This window comes from Cryptotermes secundus, unplaced genomic scaffold (genome assembly GCF_002891405.2).
Source record: "Cryptotermes secundus unplaced genomic scaffold, Csec_1.0 scaffold737, whole genome shotgun sequence".
In the NCBI taxonomy this organism is placed as follows: Eukaryota; Metazoa; Arthropoda; class Insecta; order Blattodea; family Kalotermitidae; genus Cryptotermes; species Cryptotermes secundus.
The window spans coordinates 907,843-919,851 of NW_019727105.1; the positions used below are offsets into that span (position 1 = coordinate 907,843).

At 42.5% G+C, this 12,009-nt stretch overlaps 2 protein-coding genes across 2 annotated transcripts in view; one reads left to right on the forward strand and one right to left on the reverse strand.

Moving 5' to 3' along the window:
- The window catches only part of LOC111864483 (U6 snRNA-associated Sm-like protein LSm5), a 3,161-nt gene extending 1,596 nt beyond the window's left edge, over nucleotides 1-1,565 (reverse strand). Inside the window, exons 1-2 of the mRNA XM_023851758.2 lie at nucleotides 1,503-1,565; nucleotides 602-798 (exon numbers count right to left, since the gene is read on the reverse strand). Of these exons, the coding sequence (XP_023707526.1) occupies nucleotides 602-798; nucleotides 1,503-1,548 (243 nt within the window). The 5' untranslated portion in view covers nucleotides 1,549-1,565. The remainder of the gene's footprint in view (nucleotides 1-601; nucleotides 799-1,502) is intronic.
- Nucleotides 1,566-1,664: 99 nt separating this feature from the next.
- LOC111864472 (kalirin) overlaps nucleotides 1,665-12,009 on the forward strand; it is a 768,927-nt gene continuing 758,582 nt past the window's right edge. Inside the window, exon 1 of the mRNA XM_023851737.2 lies at nucleotides 1,665-1,806. The gene's annotated coding sequence lies outside the window, so the exon portion shown is untranslated. The remainder of the gene's footprint in view (nucleotides 1,807-12,009) is intronic.

Sequence of the window (12,009 nt, forward strand, 5' to 3'; positions counted from 1 at the left end):
TTTTAATTAACTGGAACGTGGCTATCTTGGACAAAGTGAAGTTTTGTGTGTTGGTGATTTCTTTTTCTACTATAAATGCCTCTGATGATGGCTCCGTGGTGAGCCGAAACATGTAAGGCAGGTGGTGACGAGGTGGAAAACTTAAAAAAGTGTCACATTTGACGGAAGGAACTTGATTGTTAATTGGTTAGTGTGACGGACCAGAATGAAAGACCTTAAAGGTATGGTATGTAATTGATCATATATTGATTATGAGTGTCAGTAGGATATTTCTTTATGGGTCAGAGTGGGGGTTGGGGGGGGATCAGAAATTTTCTTGCAAACTAATCTTTAAATCATTACGGATCTCCCTACAGTTCTAGGTATACTGCAACTCAGATGGTGCTACATTTAAAAATAATTTTAATATCTGGTATTGATTTTTGGCATATTTTGAGTTTTCCAAAAATTCAGGGGGCAGGGGCAGGTGCATGCCCTCCCAAAGTGCAAAATACATACTACCCCTAGTGATTTTCATCATATTCACAAATCTGTTATGTGGACATCACAAGTGGAAATCTTTAAATTTGCTGAAAATACATTTTTTTATTTCAGCACATACCATTGTAATGTTATTCCCATTGAGCAGAATCTGATCAAGCTTGGTAATTCTTCTGCCTTCTGGGGTAGACTCATACTCTGTGACATCTTCCAGTAGCATATTCACAAAATCATCAAAACCCAACAATGTTCCAACAATTTCCTTATCATTCTTCATAATGATGTGGATTCGTGAACCAATACACTTATCCACAAGTTCTGTAAAAGAGACATTCAAGAAGAAACTATGACACAGCTACTATACCCTGTGAAAAACTTATATTCCTACTAAAAAGTTTGGCCCTTATCATAATGTAGTTTGGACACACACTGGGCTACAAACAAGAATGTGATCACAATACTGAATGTTGATGCACTGTGGGCAGAAAGTTGACCTGATAAGTTTATTGAAAAAGAAGTTTGGTTACCGACGTTTCGAAGAAAGGTACTGCCACCATCTTCAGAGAAAACAGTAAGCCAAGCAAGTAACCACCAAGAACTAGGCGGCGTACAAAACTACATTCTCACAGTGGTGACTGTGAAGTGTACTATCGTCTGGGATTTCACGTCATGTAGTCTGGTAGAAGTTCACCGACGTTTCGGAGGAACACACTGCCTTCATTTTCGGCGTCGAAGAACGAAGAAAGCAAGGAACCAGAAACAAAGGAAATCTATAGGTAGTTCGTTCGTCCGAAACTTCGGTGAACTTCTACAGGACTACATGGCAGTACATCCCAGAAGATGTTCACAGTCACCGTTTTTAGAACCGGGAATCCTGAATAGTTAGGTTAGTTGTATGACACTGCAAAACACCAGTTCCTTTTTAAAATTACTATGCCTGATTTTTATGATTTATATAAGTAACATACACAATATGAATAAGCAGAACTAATTTAAACTTGTACAAAAGAAGGTTTTTTTACCCAAAGGAAGCAAAGTAGACGGGTTAGATGTTACAGACGTCGCCATGTTTACACATTCACATGCGGGACTTTCTGGCCAATGGAAGATCTGCATTGTGTTTGGCGGACTAACCAATAGCATCACTAGCTGTGTGATGCATAGTTCAGCTAACATGGCGGTGGTGTGTGCAGAGGTTGTGTAGTGTAAGTGCGGTAATGTTTTTGTTAAAAACGCTGGATTCTGAAATAACTACCACTCGATTTACAGAGAAAGCCAATGGATAAAGGTCGAGAAACCCTAGCATAACGGTATCCCAGGAATTGAGTGAGTACCGAATGATATAACTGCATTTACTTTTTTACGATTTTGACAGGCACGCCAAATTTACTATTACAATTCGTATTGTAGACTCTGTATTGTAGCTGCAGAATAAACAGTAAGCGAATGTCAAAACATTGCATATCGCTTAGAAATAATATTGTCCATTTAGTTTAGGTTTTATTGCCTTCATAAATTGAAAGCGCGAATGTATACTGCTCCAAATAGGACATACCCTGAGTTAATAAATTATATATTTTAATATAGATTTCCTTTATAAGAATGTTAGTGATCCTGAAATATATGGAAGTGGGTTGTGGCCGAAAATATTATTTGGTGCTGTGGTGCAGACCGGACCCAAGTTGGAATAATGGGGATGTTGTTTTAAAGGCAAGTAATCGAAAATCTTATGTTCCACGATCTTTATATTGTGGCATGTAGACCCGTTGCTAGGTAACGACAGCGAGATAAGCAAATATACGATAGCCGTTACTGAGTAACGGCTTCGCTAACAAACATGTTCCCACGGCAACAGTTGAACTATAACAACGAGGAACGATGTTTTCTATGTTGAGATGTTATGAACGGGGTCCAATACCTTCACCATAGCCCTGCGAGTCGTAGGAGACGACAGAAATTGAAGTCTCGAACCTGAGACAGTAAAATACGAATATGGTCGCGAGTCTCACGGGACTTGGACCAGAAAATGACTGCGTTGGCGAGGGCTAGCAGCAATTGTAAGCAACAGCTCTCGTCAGAGAGAGCACCCCACATCAGTGAACCCGCAACTGTCTCATAGGAATAAAAATCTGGTCATAAGCCCCAGATGGGTGCTTTATTCCGAGACAAACTAGTCGATTGACCGTTGGTCGTAACATAACTTTGACTTAGACTTTGAGTCGGCAGTTGGGGCAATGATTTAGCTGTGAGACAGTCACCGACCAGTAATGACGTGAATACGGAAACTGAGGAAGCTACGGCATTGAAAGCCTTTACGAGGCGACAACCGGTGAAGATACAGCAGACTGGAAAGACTGTGTGGGGCATACGGCAGCGTAGTTGCTTGATGCATTATGCTACAAGCTGGAAGGTCGCGGGTTCGATTCCCGTTGAGGTCATTGGATTTTTTTTTCAATTGACCTAATCTTTTCAGTCGCACTATGGTCCTGGGTTCGACTCAGCCTCCAACAGAAATGAGTATCAGGAATCTTCCTGGGGGGGTAAAGGGCGGCCAGCGCGTAGGGCTGACAACTTCACCGCCATCTTTGAGCCAGTTGTCTAGAGAAATGTGGGATCCTCGATGTCTCACAACCTTATGGACCTCCAATGCCTGTCACAGGGATAGCTTTACCTTAAAAAACAGGCCGTGCCATAGCTCAGGCAGTTAGTCGCCGGCTTCCCACGGCGGCGGCCCGGGTTCAAGCCTGGGTCAAGTTATGCGGAATTTGTGGTGGACAAAGTGACATTTTTTTCCGAGTACTTCGGTTTCCCCTGCCAATTCGTATTCCATCGATTATACCAAAATAATAATCATCATCTATCATCTGGGGCTGGTACAGTAGGCCAATCAGTGGTCGACGTACCAAGTGGACTCGGTCTCACCCCAATGAGACAAAAAAAGTGCGTGCTTTAGTGAATTGTAGAGTGTGTGAATTAGCGACAGCTCTATGGTTACTTGTATTTACAATCTGCAAGTGTTCAATAAATCCAATTAGCGATGCACACCAAGTTGGAAAGTTTGATCATGTACACCGGGAGGTCATTATGGACTTTGAGTATGATATTTTATTTTACATATTTGGATAATTTTCCACAGATATTACCAGGGCGATGAAACACAAAGATCGAACAAGTAGCATGCATGTGAGAAATGAGCGTAACATTTCTGTCGGAAAACTTGTATAGAGACCAAATGGAGACCTAGACTTAGAGGTGAGGATAATATTAAAATGTATCTTGGAGAAGTAGGGTGACACTATGTAGACCGGATTCATCAGGAGAGGGACAGTGGTGGGCTCTTGTGAATATGGTAATGAACGTTCAGGTTCCAGAAAAGAAAATTATGAATTCTTTGACAGTTCGAGCGACCATTAGCCGGGATAGCTCAGCCAGTATAGTTCAGTGTACGGACTGGGAATGCAATGCCTCCAGACTGGCTCTGGGGTCAACCTCATACCCATATCCTGGGCTAAATCGGCCGGGGTGTGAAGCAGATCATTCACCTCCTCCTCATACAGAGGTTATCAGTTCCTGGAGTTACGCCTCTAATCCTCCTATACGTCTTCACTATATACTTAATTAAACACAGGGATAACTTCACCTACAGATCTTGTTGTCTCTTCCTTACAATGGGGTCATAATTACGGGGTGGGGGATGAGGAAAATAGTCCCTGATTGAACAACAGTGTTGGTCCGTACCGTGTAGTATTGTAGTCAGTGCGAATGGCACCATAGCATCGAAATTGAACATTGTTTTGTATGATTTAACTTTGACACCTTTGTCTGTGGGAAACATGGCACATGCATTCGTACGTTTCAGTTCCGATATGGACATTTTGTGTTAGGCTTCTTTTCCACGAGCGTTCATGGCACTTCTTAGTGAACTACTGATCGGTTGTGTGGTACAGAAACAGCTACAATGAAATCAATGGTATACTAAAACGCGCCACAAACTATGGTAGAAAAGGAGCCATTCATTGTCATTTGTGTTGCCTGTTGTTTGTGCACCGCATTGGGAATACGGTTCTCAGAAGCACAGCTCCGTATTTATGTATGGTTTGTTTGTGCAAAATTTTGCTCTTATTCACATAAACAGATTTGGACATGCAGTAGAGTAGCGTGTCGTATGCAGAACTGTCTTGCATCCAGGATTCATGTGGAGATAAAGGGATTCGAGACTAAAAACTACCATTACAGAATATGGACACAGACCGTTGTAGTTTCGTCACCAAAGTTTCCTTTTATGGTTATATTTTGTCAAAATATCGTAGTGTATAATTTCATACATTTCGGGTCAAGGGAGGTTCCGACCTGCAGTCCTCCCGCGATCTGAGACAGGAGACAAAAATAAACTCCGTGGTTTTAGTCCGCAAGCGAACTATACCGACCGAGCGATCGCCGCTTGTCGGCGAAGTTAGTGCCAACTTTAGCGGATAGAGGGTGTCGCGTGGTCAGCGCAACGAATACCCACGGCCGTTAATTTCGGTTTTCTAGACCGGAGCCGCGATTTCCTTGAATTGCTCCACAATTATTCTCACTAGGCTGAGTGGACCTCGTTCCAGACCCACTACTTCTCAGAAAATCTGGTAGCGCCGGGAATCGAACCCGGATCTCTGGATCTGTAGCCAGGAACTGTGACCACAGCTGAAATGCATACCTATTTCGGGAAGTTATATAATTTGAAACAAATGAAAGTATGCCTCTTTGGGTTCTTGTAAAACATTTCAATAAAGAGTATATCGTACTGCGTAACCGCAGAGATTACCAAAAGCGAGCTAAAAGAGACGACCCTGACTACTGTAAATGCAATGCAATCATTATGCTTTGTAAAGCGTTGTTTTCTTTCTGTCCTGGTAATGATACAAACTGACTTTTATTGGACGTGTTGAAATGTCAGCCACGAACAACTGTTGTGTGAATGTTTCGAAATGATACCAGTGGTCCTGCGACTACAAAGTGTGTGGTGGCAGTGCCATCGCATAGGTTGTTGCAGAAGTTTGAACACGGTGCTGCCCTTTCACCTTTGAATTGAAGGCGACATGAAATCGCATAGATCTTAAGTCATAAGTTACCCCAAAAAGTTAATGTTCCAGATGCTGTTTGGAGTGAAAGAAATTTGGTTGGTGTGTGTATTGTAGAGGCGGAAGGGGGGCTGTTTTCAGGTGAAGTACTGTACCGGTGCTGTGGTAAGAAGGCCAACCTCCAAATTCCTCTCGAAATGTTAACGCCTCCCCGTCAGGCGCAATGCACATATTCCCATCTAGTTGTCAAGCCATTCTGCTCACACGAATGCAGGTATTGATAACCACGTGATTAGATTATTTTTTTATTGCTGGTGGGGTGGGACTTAGTCCCTTGTACTGCGGCCACTTCTGGCCTATTGTACCAGCCCCAGATGATAGGTGAGGGTGATTATGGAGCAGTTGGTGGAATGAAGATTGGCAGGGGAAACCGAAGTACTCGGAGAAAACCTGCCCCAACGCCACTTTGTCCACCACAAATCCCACTTGACCAGACCCGGGATCGAACCCGGGCCGCGCGGTGGGAAGCCAGCGACTAACCGCTTGAAATATGGCGCGGTTGTGATTAGTTTGGCTACAGATAAGCACTTTGGACTGGTTTACATAGGTCATAGGGGGCTGGAGTAGAATACAACAGTAGACGAGCATCGTCTTCCCCACCATTCATGAGGCTTCTTTCCGCAGCCTTCCTATATTGGGCTGTGTCATTGGTCCCTAATACCAGAGCTGGTCGTGGATGGCTTCTGTATATGCATTTTGATAGGCTGTGTCTATTAATGGCTTTTATAGTTCAGCTTTCTTACCAAGTTGGTCAGTCTGTTCACTGAATATGCGATTTGGCCGACTTGCTTGCCCATAATTTCCCCTTGTGGAGGGGAGGAGTACGACGAATGTTGTTCAGAGAAAGACAAACTCGTAATCTGAGATCAAGCAGCTGTTTTTGTGCATTCATGGTGAGAAACGGAATGTGACTTGTTCACAGTTTTAACGGGGCATCATTGACGTAAGACCTCCAACACTGCATAGCAGTATCCCAATATAAACGACTTCCAAGATGGACGAGTTTAATGAAATCAATCCAGTTTTGTTATTTAAAATTTCACATTTTTCTGCACATTTCGTTGATGTTTGATGTTTGTGTGGTTGTCTTCATTGTCACGTTTATTTGCTCAACGTGATTCGGCTTCACACGGCCACCATTATGTACATTATTACGTAACTACTTTCACTGTACGAGTATTGTGCTCATAACTTGGATTTAATTATTGACACGAGTCTTTTACTTAACTCAAGCGTTAATTAGGAAAAACGGAATTGTACGTAATAAAATCAGCTATTTGTTGCAACAGAATTCTAAAATATAACATTGTAAAACACTGTGTTTCGTATGAGAATGTTCTCACAAGCTTATCGTATATAGTGAACTTGATTTCATGTAGGCTAGTTGTATCTGAATAAGACAGAATAATTATTGGCGAATTCTCAAAGCTTTTATAAACTAACGTCGTATAAGCGGTTCTATTTCAGGGATGTGTCTTACCAAAACATTTAAAAAACACCTAATAGTAACTAGAATATGACTTAACTTGTACTTTCATCGGCTATTGACCTTAATACTTAAAGGTGTTAGCTGCACTGCTTTGTGCATATTTCATACAGTTTTTCTCAGGTAAGAGAAGAAAACACACACAGACCCCTGTGCCCCTATGAGCTTTTGCCTTAAGGTCAACCGAGAAATGAAACTTTCGTTTAAAAACAGTAGTCTCCTTGGTGTGTCTACTTACTCGTTATGTATGTATTGCGCCCTGTGAACAAAGTGCACGAAGTGAAAACATTTTCATTGAGTTTTCTAAATAGCGCAGTCGCAAAGCGAACTTGACTTGATGGTACGAGCGTCCGACTCTTCTGTCCGAGTCCTCGCCCGCGAAGAATGGCAGGTCACTGTTGTACAAGTCGTTTCCATCTTCGATCTGCCCTGATACTTCATCCCCTGATTAGTGGGCGAATTTCAATGGAACTTGTTGTTGGGGAGTCAGAGCTAAAAGGGAGAGCTCAAACCAAACGTCATTAATGACGATTACTCGTATATAAAGGCCGTATGTTAAGGTCCATATAAAATGTATATATATTTATAACTTTCAATTCAAACTATTTTGGTATGGTGAATATTAATGACGTACAACTAAAAGGAAATATAATATCTGGCCCCGAGGGGGGGGGGATAGGTCTAATTTTATCGGTAATAAATGAACATATAGGCTAATGCAGAATAGCAAAGAAGCATTTGGAAAGTAGTTATGCCTCAGTATGTCATACCTCTCAATTCTTGTTTATATTCACGTGTCGTGTGCCGAAGTATCTCACACTTGTAGTATATAATAAATGTCCCAATTCCATTATACCGGTATGTTATGGTTTTAATTTTCTGAAGTTGGTATCAGCTCAGATGACCAATCAGAGTAAAATCATTTCTAAGGAACTTGTTATTTTGGCAGAATAGTGTAAAATGTAGATACATTTGCTCGTTAGAATGGTGACAGAGTTCTTTCAACTAACTCCTGAGTGTTAAAAGAAATGGAATAGCTTTACAAATTAGTTTCATGCCTAGTACAGTAACGGATGTTGCAGGTACGTTTATGATAAGATACAGTTCTCGTTTTAAAATAATCTTAGCTGGGAAAGTAGATAGGCCTGCTTGTTGTGTGAAGTTAGTCGAAAGAAAATTCTCCAGTATTTTGTGTGGTAGGGGCTAGGTTCCTCCAAATCCACATACACCCACGACACCTGAACCAGTGGTTCGCCGTCCCTGTGCTATATTGCCAGATACTTTTCCACTTATCACTTAAATAGTCGTTATAGATGAACAGACGAATTTGTTCACTGCAGCGTGGTTCCCAGACTGTTTAGCATGACACCCTCTTTTGGTTTTCACGAAACCCTCATCCTCCCCAGTTTCTTTTTTAAATAAATGTGACCCTTTGCACTCTTATCTATATTATTGTTTATGACCAAGCAATTCATAATTAATACCATACCAGAACCGCGATTAAAATTTCAGAATTTATAAATGAAAATTCTGCATGGTTCTCTTTGTTTGGCGTTGAATTTTTTTTTTATTTCTAGTGGGGTGGGACTAAGTCCCTTGTACTGCGGCCACTTCTGGCCTATTGTACCAGCCCCACATGATAGGTGAGGGTGATTGTGGAGCAGTTGGTGGAATGAAGATTGGCAGGGGAAACCGAAGTACTCGGAGAAAACCTGCCCCAGCGCCACTTTGTCCATCACAAATCCCACTTGACCAGACCCGGGATCGAACCCGGGCCGCCGTGGTGGGAAGCCAGCGACTAACCGCTTGAGCTATGGCGCGGCCAAAACTATATTTGATTTCGAACTTTCGAACTCCTCTTCATTACGCCGGTGTCTTACCCTTAAGGTTCGGCCACACAGAGCGCTACGCTATGTTCGCTACGTACGCTATGTAAACTCTGCGACGCAGCTAACGTAGGGAACATAGCGTACGTAGCGTATGGAAGTCTGTGTGGCCAGTCACATTGGCAATAAAGGGAGATATTTTTCTGTTCGTATAGCGAACATAGCGTACGTAGCGTGCGTCGCCTACGTAGCGCTCTGTGTGGCAGAACCTTTAGAACACCCATACTATACGTACTTGGCGTTGAATAGTACCAATAAATACTGAAATGGAAGCGCGCTTTTCTTAATATCTGCATTAACAATTCTGACTGGTGCTTACCGAACATATGATTAAATGCAGCTCAAAATAATTAATTCAGCTGGATTCTACGAGTGCATTAAAAATTGATTGGTTTCTCATGCCTACGTCCCTCCCAGAACTCTCCCAAGCCTCCCCTCCCCCCCCCCCCCCACACCGCGACCCGGACCGTGACGCTGTGACGCCACGACAGCCAGTGCTCACGCGTGTNTGCTGACGTGACTGTCCTGGAAGAATACGACCGCGGGCTGCAAGAGGAGCATGGGTTTTATGCGAAAACAAGGGTGTGGGGTGAGACTGCGTGAATAGTGCAAGAGGACGCGGCAGGTTGTTAACTGCATTCCTTTCCTAGAATCTCGTCTAACAGGACCTCACATTGTCTACTTACCCTATAGTGTTCCTGCCTAAACCCAGAGAAGTGCAGTAGCGAAAACATGGCAATGAAAAGGAAAGTTTTAAGCATTGAAGAGAAAGTTAAAGTGATTCGTGAAATATTTTGTGTATTGTCAGTGAAAAGCGCTGTAATATGTCTTTGAAATTACACATTTGGGCAATTCCACGTTAATGTTACGTTAGTCTGTACTTAACTACGTATTTCACTAAAAAAATGCAATATTTTAACTCGGTTTTTGGTAGATTTTTACGTGAGTAACATAAGGCTACTGTGGAAGTGCCCATTTCGGTTACAACGACATTCGTTTATAACGACACTATTTTTATGTCCCTTTGATGACGTTATAACCAAGTTCTACTGTATTTCCGTTTTATTCTCCTTTATTGGCACTTCTGGATGTGGTGGTAGTGGTCCCATTACTTAGTGAGTGTACACAGAGAATAGTCTGGAAAAACACTGACTAGTGCACGCCACATGTGCCTAACATGCTGATGATGTCAGATGTGTGATTGACCTCAATTAATGATCAGTTAGCGTCTTAAGTACTTCATAAGATATGCAATGTAAATGCAACAGAGCCCAGAGAACCCTAGTCAGGAGGAAAGAGAGAAGTTCATAGCTATATGTGCAATCTTATTGCTTTCTCAGTTAAGCCCTGCTGTACATAAAGCATATTTTACCCTCTCTTGTCATTCACAGAGATGACAGTGGTGTTTGGACTACCATCAATGGAACCTTTACGTGTGACGCAGAAGAAAGAAACTAGGCCAGTTCTTTTTTATTGCTAGTGGGGTGGGACTAAGTTCCTTGTACTGCGGCCACTTCTGGCCTATTGTACCAGCCCCAGATGGTAGGTGAGGGTGATTGTGGAGCAATTGGTGGAATGAAGATTGGCAGGGGAAACCGAAGTACTCGGAAAAACCTTCCCCAGCGCCACTTTGTCCACCACAAGTCCCACTTGTCCAGAGTCGGGATCGAGCCGCGGTGGGAAGCCAGCGACTAACCGCTTGAGCTATGGCGCGGCCAACTAGGCCAGTAAGACTCAGTATGAAGTATTTATTTTCATGCGTACTTGATGGTATACTTGCCACTGAATATACAGAGCATGTGCGGAACTCTGTTCATTGTTAGAGGAATGCCTTGTTAAAGTACCTGTAACCGATGAGACGTTCCGTAGCGAAAGTTTCTCAGTTTCATAGATATTCCATCTTAATTATGTATTTAGTTAATAACGGTCACCATGATCAGCTAGACATGTACATGTTTTCAGAACTGAACTGAAAACATAAAACCTAGAGTCAATACACCAGCAAGGATCATTTCCATTTTTCTCAACTTCTTAGGGTCTTCGCTACCTTTCTGCTCCCTCGTAACTTCTGAACAAATAAACGGATTTTAATGATAATATATAAGAATTTTGCTCCATCGGGGCATATCCAATGTTTACATACTTTAGATTCTAAAGGGCTCTGACGTTGATGTATAATACTCGGGATTACTGAATTTTTGGACTTCGTCCATCGCCCGGCATTCTAAAGAACACACACAACGTCTCGGAAACAGGATCTTTTTCTGTCCTCAGGTGAGGGATTGGGGGAGACATACATAGTTGGGTCCTACAGAAAAAAGTTAACTTCACTGGACCGGTAGTAGGTGTGCTTCGCAGTTATGTGCCTGTGTGACAGTGTCACCTGACCTCCCGCTTCGCACACGCTTTGAGCAAACCCTTTTCAAGAGATGACGTACGTACTATGCGTCCTTGTTTTAAAATAGACGAAAGTCAAAATGTAAAGACAGTTTTAATGTTGGTAGCACTGAATAAATTCGTGGATGTCAACAATATTGACATTTCCTCTAAGCATGTAGGTGACTTTCTTAGACGATTGCTCAGTGATAATACTGACATGTTTAGCTTTGACGTTGCATGGATAGAATGCACAAGAGGCCAACATGGATCCGTGATCCGATTTGTGTAATAAGAGGGCGTGAAACCACTACAGTTACGGCAGGATGACAGATAAACAGAAGATGAGGCTTCAGAAGAACGTCATGGTTTCGATCCACGTCACAGTTTGTCACGTGAGGTCACGCATGTCTCGAAGCGTAGAGGCGGTTGGGTGTTTGTAGTTCTCGCTCCGAGGAAGCAGGTTTTCCCTGTGCTGCATGTTACGGACACGCCAACCTCACCAACGGTGTTCTCGTATGGGCGGTCGAGTTCTGTTCCATTGTGGGATACTAATGACGTGGCCTGTAAATACCATTATAATCATATAGTTGGCACTATTAGTACTACTACTGTTGTTGCTGAGTGGAGAAGCTATTTCAAGGAAATAGCAGCTCCGTTC